At 47.4% G+C, this 12,869-nt stretch overlaps 1 protein-coding gene across 2 annotated transcripts in view; it reads right to left on the bottom strand.

The window, feature by feature from the left end:
• The window catches only part of AUTS2 (activator of transcription and developmental regulator AUTS2), a 1,117,528-nt gene that overhangs the window by 16,914 nt on the left and 1,087,745 nt on the right, over window positions 1–12,869 (bottom strand). For both annotated transcript variants that reach the window (XM_065892407.1, XM_065892408.1), the window contains exons 7-11: window positions 9,775–10,252; window positions 8,230–8,483; window positions 6,917–7,137; window positions 5,192–5,236; window positions 2,045–2,140 (exon numbers count right to left, since the gene is read on the bottom strand). In XM_065892407.1, coding sequence (XP_065748479.1) covers window positions 2,045–2,140; window positions 5,192–5,236; window positions 6,917–7,137; window positions 8,230–8,483; window positions 9,775–10,252 — 1,094 coding nt within the window. The remainder of the gene's footprint in view (window positions 1–2,044; window positions 2,141–5,191; window positions 5,237–6,916; window positions 7,138–8,229; window positions 8,484–9,774; window positions 10,253–12,869) is intronic.

Genomic DNA, 12,869 nt, shown 5'->3' with positions numbered 1-12,869 from the left:
CATATGCTCTTCGTGAGGACCCCGCTTCCTGTTTCCCCAGGGGACCCTGACCAGAGTCTGCCCTCTCCAGCAATGGCATCTCCAGGCAGAGAGAGGCGAAACGTACATACAAGCCCCCCCCTGAAATCCATCTTCTACCGAGCTCCTGACAGCCCTGTCACTGTGGGGCTTTTGCTTTATCACCAAACCTTCCAAGAAATGCTTAAGTGAACATCATTATAATCTGCTCTATCAGGTGCTTCCCCTCAGAATAACTGAACGTGTTTTACAGACATTAAGCTGACTCAATTTTAACTGGCAGACGGTAACAAGGAATTACACTCAGTAATTACTCATTAGCAGTGGTGGGAATGGGACAAGAGAACCTAATTTGGGGACCACACAGACCTATTGTTAAGTGATTTCTAAAGTAATTCTGCACCATCTTTCCCATTCCCAACACCATTCTTAAATATCATCAATGATAACAACCTTATCTGTAGGCTTTTGTCCTTTGAATTAACAACAACGAAAAGCCCACTGGAGGCACAAGGCACCACTTTCTAGTGGGTAGAGGATTTAGAGTATTTTTCACCAGGTATTTGATTTAAGAAACCACAACTTCTATGAATCCCTTCACACCGGGAAGTTGACTCGTGTGGAAAAAAGAGCCTGCCGAGTTTAGGCACCAGGCTCGCCTACAAGGAGAAGGGTGGGGGGGGGGCGGGGGGGGGGGGGGAAAGAAAGAATGGAAGAAAGAAAAGCAATCAGCTGCTGTACAGCTAACAATTAAGCTGGAGTTGTTAACAGCCTGATTTGCATACATATGAAGAATTCCGCTAATGAACTGCAATCTACATATTCAATCAGTAAGATGGCCTGGAAAGGCCTATTTCAACACCAGGAGAGACACTTTCTTGCCCAGATGTAGTTTTCTGTGTGATTGGATAATTGTGAGTAAGGGAAATAGTCTAATTTATTAAGTGACCTACCAGTCTGGTTGGGGATGCACCAGAGATTTCCTGCAACCTAGAGGGGACAGACCAGGGTCTGAGAGGGTAGTAAAGAGCTGATGGCAGAAGGAGTTTAAAAACCACCATCATTTTATCCCCAGATAGGAGGTGTTGAGACCGGCCATCCTCAAGGCCTGAGGAGGTCTAACTGGGCACAGGAGCTGCGATTCCATGCAGGTCCCTGTGATTTCTAAGGTGTGGCCATCCCATCCCCAATGCTTAATTTTTTTCCTCTTTTCTAATTTTAGGGCAGCATGCCTTTGTTAGTATATTATGTGCTCATCCTGGGAGACTCTGGCCCAAAATTTGTGTTTTGGCTTTGAAATGAGACGGGAATAAAAGAAAACCAAAATCACACAGCACAATTTCCTACTTTACAATCTGAGAATGGTTGCTAACATGAGAAATACATTTCGCTTTTTTTGGCATGAGAATCAAGTATCGGCCGTGGTAGATGTAAAGTCACAAAAAGGTAGTGTTCTGAGAGTTAACGCCTTTATTTTGGCCCTCGGAGATAACTCTAGCCCAAGTGGAGGAGCGTATCTCTGGCTAGGTAGAAAAGAATTCAGTTATCATAAAGGGTGAAAGGCTACTTCATCTCACACGAGGATGGCAGTCTTGACCTTGGGAAGTGTGACCCTGACAGCGGGGTGGGAGGCTTATCCAACATTTCATACAATTCCTGACCAGAAGCTTATGTCCACAATCTTGGTAGGGTGGGGGTTGGGGGGAAAATATATATATATATATATATATATATATATATATATATATATATATATTTTTTTTTTTTTTTTCCCTGTATATTTTACAGAGCACAAGAAATCCTAGTTCAACTGAGATGACATGGGTAGCACAGGTTAAAAATTAAATTCTGGCTGAGTTTTAAACCTAAATGGACTAGGAGAAAATATTCACACTCTAATATTGATGGTCAATTTGGATGGAAAAATGAGTCCCTGGCAGGTAAGAGGATGGGAAGCTACCTGCCTAGCCCCAGCCCCAGGCTCCACTTACAAGTACGTAGGTGTGTTTTCGATGTAGTTTCTTACCTTCGGCTGAAATGCTCCTTGCAGTGAACCAAAAGGGCCAGTGGGCGGAATCATAGGGGGGATGCCCGATACAGCAGGAGGGTAAGAATGGAAGAGCTGTGGCCAAAGATGGAGAAGGGGGGAAGACAAGATTTTAGTAGGAGGCAAATGATATGTTCCAATTCCCTTCCCACAGAAAGACATCAACATTAGCAAGCCAAGTAATTTCAGTTTGATGCTATTAGTCAAGAAGCCACAGTGAAATGATCACACAGATGTGCCATGAATACTTAACTTGAAAAGTTAAAAGTAGTTCAGAATCAATCAGCCAACAAATGATGTCCCAGATGAGGACATCATTAGAAAGGGAGCTTTTCTAATTATTAATTGTTAAATCGGATAGAAGTCCTAAAGGGTTGGAGATTTTAATGCATATCAAAAACAGGAGGGGGTGCTGAGCCAAACAAGATGCCCAGAAAATGACAAGTTAATTAGAAAAAGAAAAAGAAAAAAAAAAAAAAAAAGGAAGAAAAAAGAAGCAAGTCTTTATGGATTCCAGGATTTTAAACCATTAAAACTCAATTAGTACTTTTAGACTTTTAATAGTTTTGAGGAAATGAGAAAATATTCACAATCCTTGCTTCATTAGGTTGTTCTGGTAAGTGGCAGTTCCAGAGGACAACTTAATTGTCTAAAATGATGACAAATATTTGTGGAAGGGGAAAATAAAATGACTCAGAGTATACTTTCCACAGAGCCACCCATTTTTCTATAAGATGGATAAGCCCACTGAAGGCTATTCAAGCCAATCCCCTGACATGTCAGTCTGACCACTTAGTGGGGAGGGAGAAGAATGATTCTGAATTAACAATACGAATTTTCTTGAATTGATAGTTTACAGAGGACACAATGGAGGAGAGAAATATACAGCAGTACTGAAGACAATGCAGACGCATCTTCTCCTCTTAAAGATTCAGTTTCTGAGATTTTACCACTCTGGTTCCATTTACTTTGAAAAAACCACCATACAGATGTTTTAGGAATGTCCCACCCTTATGGTTACACAATATGTCAAAAATACAATAATAATTCAAGCTTTTCCTAATAATGCATTTATGTGAGCTATTTCTAGGTAATGGCCGAAATCCACATTTCACAATCCTGTTTTCAGAGCACATACTTTTTCCGTTGGTCTTTATTTCATTTTGCTCCCATTCAATGATGCAGCAAAGTTTTTCAGACTAATTGATACTGAACTAAATCCACTTAAACAGTGACTGCAAACCAAGCGCCCTCATTTAAACTAATTTTAAGTCTAAAATTGTGTTTTAGATACTTGAGTGCATTGTATCTTAATTCCCCTTATAACATCCCAGTCCCCAAAGCAGGGGAGACTAAGTACTTTATATATTATCCACTATAACTAATAACATGAAATAACTCTCCCCCAGTACACTGTATGAAGCCGAGTAATTAAACACATCACTAAAATGCGCTCAAATTCCTATTACTCTGCCTCCAGGTGGGTATGTTTTCCTTTAATGTTTTCAATTAAAAAATTGGGTGTTCTCACCATTTTCATTTTGCTCTAGTCCATTACTGAGCCTCTTCGAATATAGCTGACTACTCCATCTCCTGACTACAAGTCTGAATTACCTAAGTAATAAAACATGAACCTTCCAAAAATTCAGGCTTGCAGACTTCTTCATCTTAAATCTAGGATTCTCTGTGGAATATGTATATGAAAAGACACTGCATGAGGTCCTAGGAAGTAAACTGAACTGCCAGCAGAGCAGCTAAACTTTCTCTGAGAATGGTTTTGTTAGCTGGTCCTTAATTGAACTTGGCAAGTATAGACAAAGGGCAGAAATCTGGTGATTATTAAGGGTGGTACCATTCATGAAACCCACGCAAAGAGAAAACCCACAGCTCTACTACATTTTGCATGTCCATCTGAAAAATGCTTTCGTGTCACAGTCCTGAGCAGAACAGTGCTGAAGAACTTGGGGGGGCCCAGGTGCTCAGATACACCTTCCTCATCCCTTTCTGAAGAGGCTCTCCTCAGGCCATTTCTGAATGTCTCTCCGTAAGTAATTCTCACTTGATTTCTAATATTGTCTCGTCCTGACTTCTCAGCTCACTTCTCAGCTTAGGACTAACACAGTGTCTAATTATCTAGTTCAAAGCATGAATGAGTTCACAGGCTTGGCTGATCTATTAAGTAGCATTTCTATTTGAACAGTAAGGTAACACTATCCAAAAATCAAAGCAAGAAGAGTTTAACACGGTGAATCAACATGGCTACAAGCAGTTATTAAACTTCCTTCTTTCTGGTTTCATTTAAAAAATATAAATAAACCATTGAGCAAAGAAAACTTGCAAAATTTCAGGTAAAAATGATGCAGTATACACTCCATAATCAAAATATCATGGTAAGATATTCAAGGTTTTTGTTATAAAAGAAGCCCACGTCTTGTAATTAACTGAACATATAACTTAGGTTGTTGCCAATTGAAGTTCCAGAACATACTCTTAAAATTGCATGAAACGATTAAAAAAAAAAGTTTTGTTTTTTTTTTAAATAAAGAAGAGTTTAAAGAGAAAAAAAATCATGCATTTCAATTTTAAGATCTTCTTTTGTTTAAATAGTATTTTTAGTCGCAGTTTTAACGAGCTCAGGAGAACAATACCAGCTGTGTGTAAGAGGGATCAACAGTCGGTCTAGAAGAAATGAAAATTTGCTGTTTGAAGTCATGAGTCAAAAAGATATGGTACTTTCCTTGGAGGAAATAATCGAAGATGAATTCCAGGAATTCTGTGTTAAGGACATTTCGACCGAAGACTGCAATCTGTGATTTCAGACTCTCCTGAAACTCTAAGGGTTTAACTGCGGGCGCCCCACTTTGCAGGACAGAGGCCTGGTTGCCAGTGAAGTCCACCTTCGCTTTAAAGTGTTAGGAGTGCTTATGACCTTTTGACTCAGAAGATGATACTGCATCTTTACCAAAAGCAAACGTCACAAAAAGCAAGCATCCAAAGTGACGAGGAGCAATGGGAATTCTTGCAAAGATGATTAAGGAAGGCTGCTAGTCATTTACTGATCTGTGGTGAGAGCACAAAAATGGAAAAGCAGTTACATTAAATGGGTAGCATGGTAACAAGACTCACACTGTGCCGGTAGAATGGGTCAACTTTTGTTGGGTATTTGTCAAACTGTAAAGGGATCAAAGCAAAAGCTAGTTACTTAAAGAATCTACATTTCTGTTCACTGCTTCAGTGGAGGTAGCCCGAAGCAAGCTTCTCTGCCGTTAGACTGTCATCAGCCTCTGTAACCTCACTGTATATGAAACCATTCTGAGCTCGAGTCACTCTGACAAGAAATCAACAGGAATGCAAAAATCAAAGCGAAAACCCATTCAGTGCATTTAGGTTGTGGCCACACAAGAGCGGCTTTCTTTCTAGGCTATGTTTAGAGACTGGCGCGCACCAAACATCTGAACTGGAGAGAAGAGGCAATTGTTCAGATGAATCAGAGAGAAGTGAGCGTTGCATCTGATTTATCCAGAGAATTCCCTCCGTTTTCATCTTCACTTTGGCAGAACTGTGCATTCAGCTGTTTTCTGAAATGTATTACCCCCAAATACAAGGCAATTTGGGCTAGGTCTTAGAACCTTTCTTTTGAGCAGAAAAGAGAAAATACCATTATTTCTTCTAAGTAATGTCATCATCCTGGGCTGTAACTCCCCTCAGTTAGATTTAACTTATTTTGTGAAACAGCTCACTCAGACTGGTATAAGCTCCTTCCCTAAATAACTGTTGAGAAGTACGGTTCATCCAGAAAACAGATACAGGATTTATCACAGGAAAAAAATTTTGGTCCCAAGGCCTTACCTCTAATATGCTCCTAAATAGTTTATAAAATAAACTTTGAAATATATATTTAAAAAAATTAAGTTGAACAAAATGGGGGAGAGCGAGGGAGGAGAGAGAGGATGCAAAGTTTGGTGAATCGCGGAATTCAAATCTATCCTCACAATGCCTATATTAATTGCCTTAAAATCAAGTATTTCCTGAAATATTAAAAATTAAATAAGTAAAACACTAATAGTCACTGTTATGGACAGGCATCTATCTCAGAACAGTTAGTATCCTACTATTACTTACAGCTCCTAAGTTAAAAAACAACCCCAACTGGTCCTCCCGGCATGCGCTAGTCCCCAGGCAAGGCCAAAATCGTGTCACTGCCAGTGGTCCCTCTTACCACAAGGCTGAGTTCGGACCCTGCAGGGCTCATCGCGCCCTGACCACTTGCTGGCAGAGCACAATAGCAGACTGGGGGCGCTGTCTTATGAAATACGGGAAATACAACACCTCCATCAAAGCCGGTTTAAAAAACCTTCCGAAAGAGCGGGTATTGGGGGAGGGGGTACCCAGGGCCATCCAAGTCTCCTGATGGCTCTCTCCCTCCTCAGCCCTTCCCGACTTCCCGGGATTCCGTGAGCATTTATTTGCTGGCGCTGAACACTGACAGATACATTTTTACATCTGGTGACAACTCCCCAAGGTGCTCAAGAAGACAAAATCGCCCTTAAGAAGTTAACTACCGACACTGGATGTGACCGTTTCGAGGGCATCTAGAATAAATTCCACCCACAGTGCTAGAAATCACCGTCTAGCAAAGAGTTCCTACTTTAGGCCCTGGGTCAGTGCTGCCTGGAGCAGGGCACATCCCCTTCTCTCCAGCAGAGCTGAGCAAGGTCAAGGGAGTCCCCCGAACAGCTGTTGCTCCCCAGCCAATCTCCTGTGCCCAGACGGCCTGGTCCAACCCCACCGTGCTGCAGAAGAAGAGAGTCGCGCTCCACTTATCCTCACGTTTCCGCCTGGGGTACGCACCATGGGCGGTGCCGGCGTCGGCATGATGGCGGCGGGCGGCAGGGCGTGGGGGAAGGGCGTGAACGTGTGCTGGTGCGTGTGCTGGTGCGTGTGCTGGTGCTGGTGCTGGTGCTGGTGGAACTCGGTCCGCAGGTAGGGTGGGGGGCCCAGGGAGGCCCCGCGGTCAGCGCTCTGGGAGGCCAAGAAACGCGTGTTCAGTTCCTGTCGCAAGATGTCTTGCTCTGGAAGAGAAGAACACGGACGGGGTGACACCTTTCCTTGGGACGGTAATTTCTTTCAGAACAGGACATCCAAGTAGCTCACTACGGAGGGCTGTGCGCCCAGCCAGGGTGCGGGAGCTGGGGCTCTCAGGGGTGCGGCCGGGCCCTTAGTGGAAAGGGATAGCCGACCAGGCAATGGACGGTAAGGCCCAGTCACACACTCTGTTCTCTGTCTCAGCTTTCAGGGACAGGCGGCCCATCAGTGGGGTGCACGGACAGAGTCCAGGCCGAACGGCCAGAGGTCAAGTTTCAGCTGTTTTACTGCCGGCTGAGTGACCCTGGGTGTGGGAAATCAGCCATCTGTGCCGCGGTTTCCTCGTCTCTCATACGGGAACAATAACATTGCCTGTGCCATGGATTCGTCTCAAGGGTTAAAGAAATGAACCTACTGAAGTGCTGAAGAGCAGTGACTGGCTGACTAATAAAAGTGAGCTGTCGACACGGCAACATGCCATGACAGACCCCGCATGCCCTCTTCCAACATAAACCTCTGCTCCACGGCTCTCTGTATCGGTGGTAGAACATGGCCACGATGAACCCTTGGCCTGATTAATACAGGTGAGGAGAAAAGGACCCAATATCCAACACTAGGTGTGTCCTTAAAAAGCTGGGACATACGCTCACAAAAAGTACATCTTCTTTCCCACCCACGGTAGGCGGCCTTAGTCAGCTAACAAGGATGTGACTTAAGATCCTGGCCTGAAACAGACACGGGATGTGTAGAGCTTTTCTGTCAAGCTAATGGGAGCCCAGGTGACAGGGCCCAGACAACCTGTGCTTTACTGCTCAGAGGATGACCCTGGTCAGAAAAGTCTCTCTGGCAGTGTCCGATTCCAGGCCACTGTCATGCCAGGTTGGGATGGGTGTTGGTACGTATTTTTGCTGAATCTCAGCCTACAGAGGGCCGGAGGAAGATTACAAGAAGGCATACAGTAAAGCAGAAAATCGTGAGTGGATAACACCTAGCCGTCAGGGACGACACAGACAGCAGGCGAGGCCCTCTGGAGGGGACAGTGGGAGCACGAAGAAGCCAGGCCAGCTCGTCCATCCTACCTGAGTAAGTGCCCCCGGCCGGGTGTCCGGGCACCTGCAGACTCCCTGATGTCAGAGGTGGTGGAGGAGGCAAGGCAGTGGGAGGGGCAAACATATTGGGGTGATGTGAGTGTGCGGGGGGCTGGAGGGTGGGCGTGAAGCTGTGCAGGGGGCTGTGGTTGGGCAGTGACAGGGGGAATGGGGAGGCCGAGGGGTGGTGGGAGGCGTGGGGGGGGCCGGGCTGAGTCTTCGCTGGGGTGCTGCTCCTGCTACTGCTGTTGGGATACGAAAGAAATGAAAAACAAAAGAGGTAAGCCATTTATTTGCTTAAAACGACCCCTATGTCCCTGCCCAAAGCCATTCAACACCTTTTCTCTTGCTCCTTCCTCTTCCCAGACCCTCCCCTGTGCGCGCAGAGCCTCTGCTGAGATCGCAGCTCCTCTAAACCGCCCCCACGACTGCGGACACAGCAGAATAGGAGCTGCTGCCCCAAGCCGCCGCTACGTCCAGACAGCTGCCCCCTCCCATCCTGCACCAGCCACACTTGTGACAGGGCAACGTCAGTGGAAAGCAATAAGCGCGGTGAGCTGCTCCCTCCTCTGTGAAGAAGCACAGGGAAGGGGGAACCAGGGGGTCAGGTGCCCCGTCACCCCTGTGGTCTGGAGGCCACAGACGTGGCCTCGGGGGCAGAAGATGGGCCTGGCCCCTGCCAAGGCAGCTTCCTTCCCCTGTTGCAGATAGGAGAGAGCAAGGCTCTTGACCGCCACAGTCACCCGTCACAGTCACAAGGAAAACACTACCAAAGTCACCAAGCGCGGGGGCTTAGAATGACAACCCCGGGACCAGCCGGGGTGGGCAACACTGAGGCCTGCGCCCTGGGTCCCTGTTCCCCTTTTCTTTGCGGGTTTCCTTGTGCTGCTTTGTAAACTTTCCTTTGTACTCTGGCAAAGACAAGACGGAAGAGTGCCTGGATCTCCAGGGAGGAACACCTCTCTCTCCCTAAACCTGGCGTGTTTCTTCTCTACCTCTGTGACCCACCCGGAGGAAGGAAATCACAGTGGAAATTCCTCAAACCAGATTACTCCTTGGTCCCCATCTTCCCGCCCCTGGAGTTGCAGGGAGATGTGACGGGGGGTGGTTGTGGTGGCAAAGAGCTTTCCTTTTAAGATTCTCTTTAAGATTCTCAACACTGCACCATCTCCCTGGCTTTCCGTTCCCTGCCTCTGACCGGGGAACCGGCGGGGCTCCCGGGCACAGAGCCCTCAACTCAACTCTCCCTCCCTTGAACCTTCTTCCCCTTCCTGCCTTCACTCTCTCAGGAGCCTCCGTAGATATTTAGCTCTTGACAACGTCCTCACCGCCCATACTCCACCCAACGCATCCCGTCCTGCTCCCAAGAGACCCTGTCCCACCGGCCCCTCAGGCCCCGTCCCTGTCTTGCGTCCCCGCCTCGCTGAGAACACTGCGATCAAGCTTCCAACAGGACACCGCAGTCCCTGCGGGCCCCGCTCCCACCGCCAGCTGCCCGTCCATCAGAAGGTGACCAAAGCCGGGCCGGCGGCTCACCTGAGGCTGTTGAGGCTCAGGCTGCTGCTGTTGTAGGCGGACAGCGGCTGGGGGAGGCTCTGGGCGGAGGGGTGGGCCGGCGCGGGCGGGAGGGCCTGGGGCGGCAGCGGCCCCGGGGACTGCGGCCGCGGCGGCCGGGGCGCCGGCGGCGGCGGCGGCGGCGGCGCGGGCTGCGGCGGGGCCTCCGGGGGCGCGGGCGGAGGCTGGGCGCCGGGGCGCGGGGGGGGCGGCGGCGGGGGCTCGGCGCGCGGCCCCGAGGCGGGGTCCGGAGAAGGCGCTCGGGGCGGGGGCTCCGCCTGGGGCTGGGGCGGCGGGACCTGAGGGCGGGGGTCCTTCAGCACCACGGGCTCAAAGATGGGCTCTTTGCCGCAGTCCTGGCTCTTCTCCTGGCTCCTCTCTAGACCCGAAATCTTGGGGACAACGGGCCCCGCATCGCGGCCGTCGTGTTGGGGTAGCGCGCCGACACCGAGCTCCGGATCTGTGCGGGGCGAGCAGAGAGAAGAAAAGCACAGGCAGGTGCGTGAGTGGAAGCCAACGCCGGGCCCGAGTCATCTGTGCCCACTGGGCCGTCCCCGGTGCTGTCCTGTCTTTACCGCTGGGAGCAGCCGTGTCCCTGGGGGAGAAAGGCCCACCAGCCAGAGAAGGCTGCCTTCCAGGAAGCGGCTGAAGCCACCAGACTCTGAAAAACGAATGCGTCCCTTAACCTTGACAAAGCCTTTTGTGCGGCAAAATTCAGAAACAAGAGCCAACAAGTTGATTCTCCTTTTAAAACAAACATACTTCTTGACTACACAGAGGAGAAGCGTTTGCAGTAGCCACACGAAGCAAAAGTTATTTAGCCTCACAGATGTCTCTTATCGGCCTGGCCTCCTTCCCCCTTTCCATTCTGACTGACGGAGCCCGCCTGACATTTGGAGAAATAATTTTCTGTTTAGCAAGGGCTAAACTTCCGGTCAAACGTCAGGCCTCCTACCGCCGAGGCTTTCTCCTCCTATGGATGATCCCAGGCTCTGAGATCGAAGGTGCAAACGTGAATTTAGACCAATTTACTGTCAACTACACATGCTTGAGTTCTTAAAGAATTCCCTCTGGACCACTGGAGGAGTCCTTAGCCAAGTGAGGACAAGGGGTGTGATGCTGGACTTGAGACCAAGCCTAGATGTGAAATGTAAGTCAAATTCTACAGTCACTAATGAAATGTAGACAACAGATGCTCCTATATGAATTTAAAAGATATGCTTCCCTCCAAGGGTCAAAAGATCCATGCCACATCTAGTATAGGGGTTACCTGATTACCCCCGTAAGTCAAACTCCATACAATCCTCTAACAGAATAATGAAAGACAAATATGGCATTAAATACAAAGAGGTGGACTGATTTATGAGTAAGTACTTTTGCATACATTGCAGGGAAAAAAATTACCTTTCCTGCATTTTTGCGCTTAAAAAAAATCCATCCTTTTGTTATTACACAGCTTAGAAACTGCAAGAGAATAGATCACAATATTCTCTGAAATGAGGGTGGTGTTTCAGGGTATTCCTAAACGAACTACTTTGGGCATGAACTTTCTCTTCTAATCTCACTGTTATCAAGTATGAAGAATACATGGTATTCTCACTGGTCCTATTAATTTCTGTTGATGTCCTCTTGCATCTACACATGTCATTTTTTTCTTCCCTGGAATTTGCATCAAAGCAATCCATTATTTTTGTGTTCTTCTGGTAAAACAGATCAAACCTGTAATATGCACAAAAGTAGAAACAAATGGTGGGCTTATAAGCAAACCACGTTTTTAGCTAATATGAACTTGGCTCTCCATAAGTCCCATAGACAGTGTGGAACAATTACACAAACAGGATGCCAAGAAAGCCCCCTCTTCACATGGCTCAGGTACGAAAGGATAAAGCATCTGATGCATCTGGTGAAAAGCAACTCTAGACTTCTGACGTCCTACTCACACACGTTTCTCTCCAGTGCTGTCTTCAGAACCTTGCTAGGAAGATCTCTGCTTATGATAAGCTGACATTTTATGAATTTCCAAAACCTGAGGGCTGAGAGAGAACAAGATTCCTGATGTGGACACAGACCCCCTTCAGCCACAAGAAGAACTCCTACAACACAAAGGAAGACCCTTTATCTGCAGACACCCAGCTCTAGGGATCCTGGCTCTGCTCCTTTTTCATTTTTTTCTACCATTTTCACAAGATTTTCCACAGCAAGCAATTATACGAGCTCACTGAAAACCACAGGCTTCACATAATGCAGGCTGGTTGGTTAGGTCTGGGGCAGAAAGCACTAACACCCTGGAAAGTCTAACAGCACAAAAAAAGGCGGCACAGTACAGGCTTGGGCTCGCTTCCCAAGGCTCCATAAAGGCAGAGTTGGTGCTTATGTTTCCTCTGCTGTCCTACCGTCTCAGGACCAACCCAAACCCAGCTAGAGTCAGAGGAGTGGTGCTGAGACTGTGGCGGTGTTGCCATCCCTGACGATCAACAAGGTACACCGGTAAGACCGAAACCTCCCTAGCGAACCCTACAAATTTGTAGGGAACCACTGGCTTGGGAAGCCGAGAATCACAGAATTTTGCAAGAAGACCAGAATCTGGGAGACCATCCCAGCACTTCTCAAACTCTAACGTGCATAAGAAAGCCCCGAAGATCAGATTCAAATGTAGATTCGGATTCAGCAGCTTTGGGGGTGAGCAGGGCTCCAGAGTCCACCATTCTGAGAATTTCCCAGGTGATGCTGATGCTTAGACCATTCTGTGAGTAGCTAGCAAGCATGTTATCCAACCCTCTTCGACTAGATGGGGAATAAGCCCAGAGAAGTTAAGGAACTTGCTTGCTGTTGAATAAACCAGACAGCAGAGTTCTAGTGCTAACTCTGCCACCACTAAGTGACTTTTCTATGGCTTACACAATGCTGCCCCCTAACACAAAACAGGTAATGATAAATCCAGGATTCAGTTAAAATATTTAAGTACAGACAGTGCAAAGGGTTAGGAAAGCTACAAATTGTCGCTGGAACACGGCCTTTCAGCTCAATCTGAAAGCTATCGTCAATCCATCAACACTTGGTGCCCCAACCTACTGACC

Source organism: Phocoena phocoena, chromosome 15 (genome assembly GCF_963924675.1).
Source record: "Phocoena phocoena chromosome 15, mPhoPho1.1, whole genome shotgun sequence".
Lineage (NCBI taxonomy): Eukaryota > Metazoa > Chordata > Mammalia > Artiodactyla > Phocoenidae > Phocoena > Phocoena phocoena.
The sequence above is the reverse complement of the archived record's forward strand: the minus strand, read 5'-3'. Positions and strand labels throughout refer to the sequence as shown.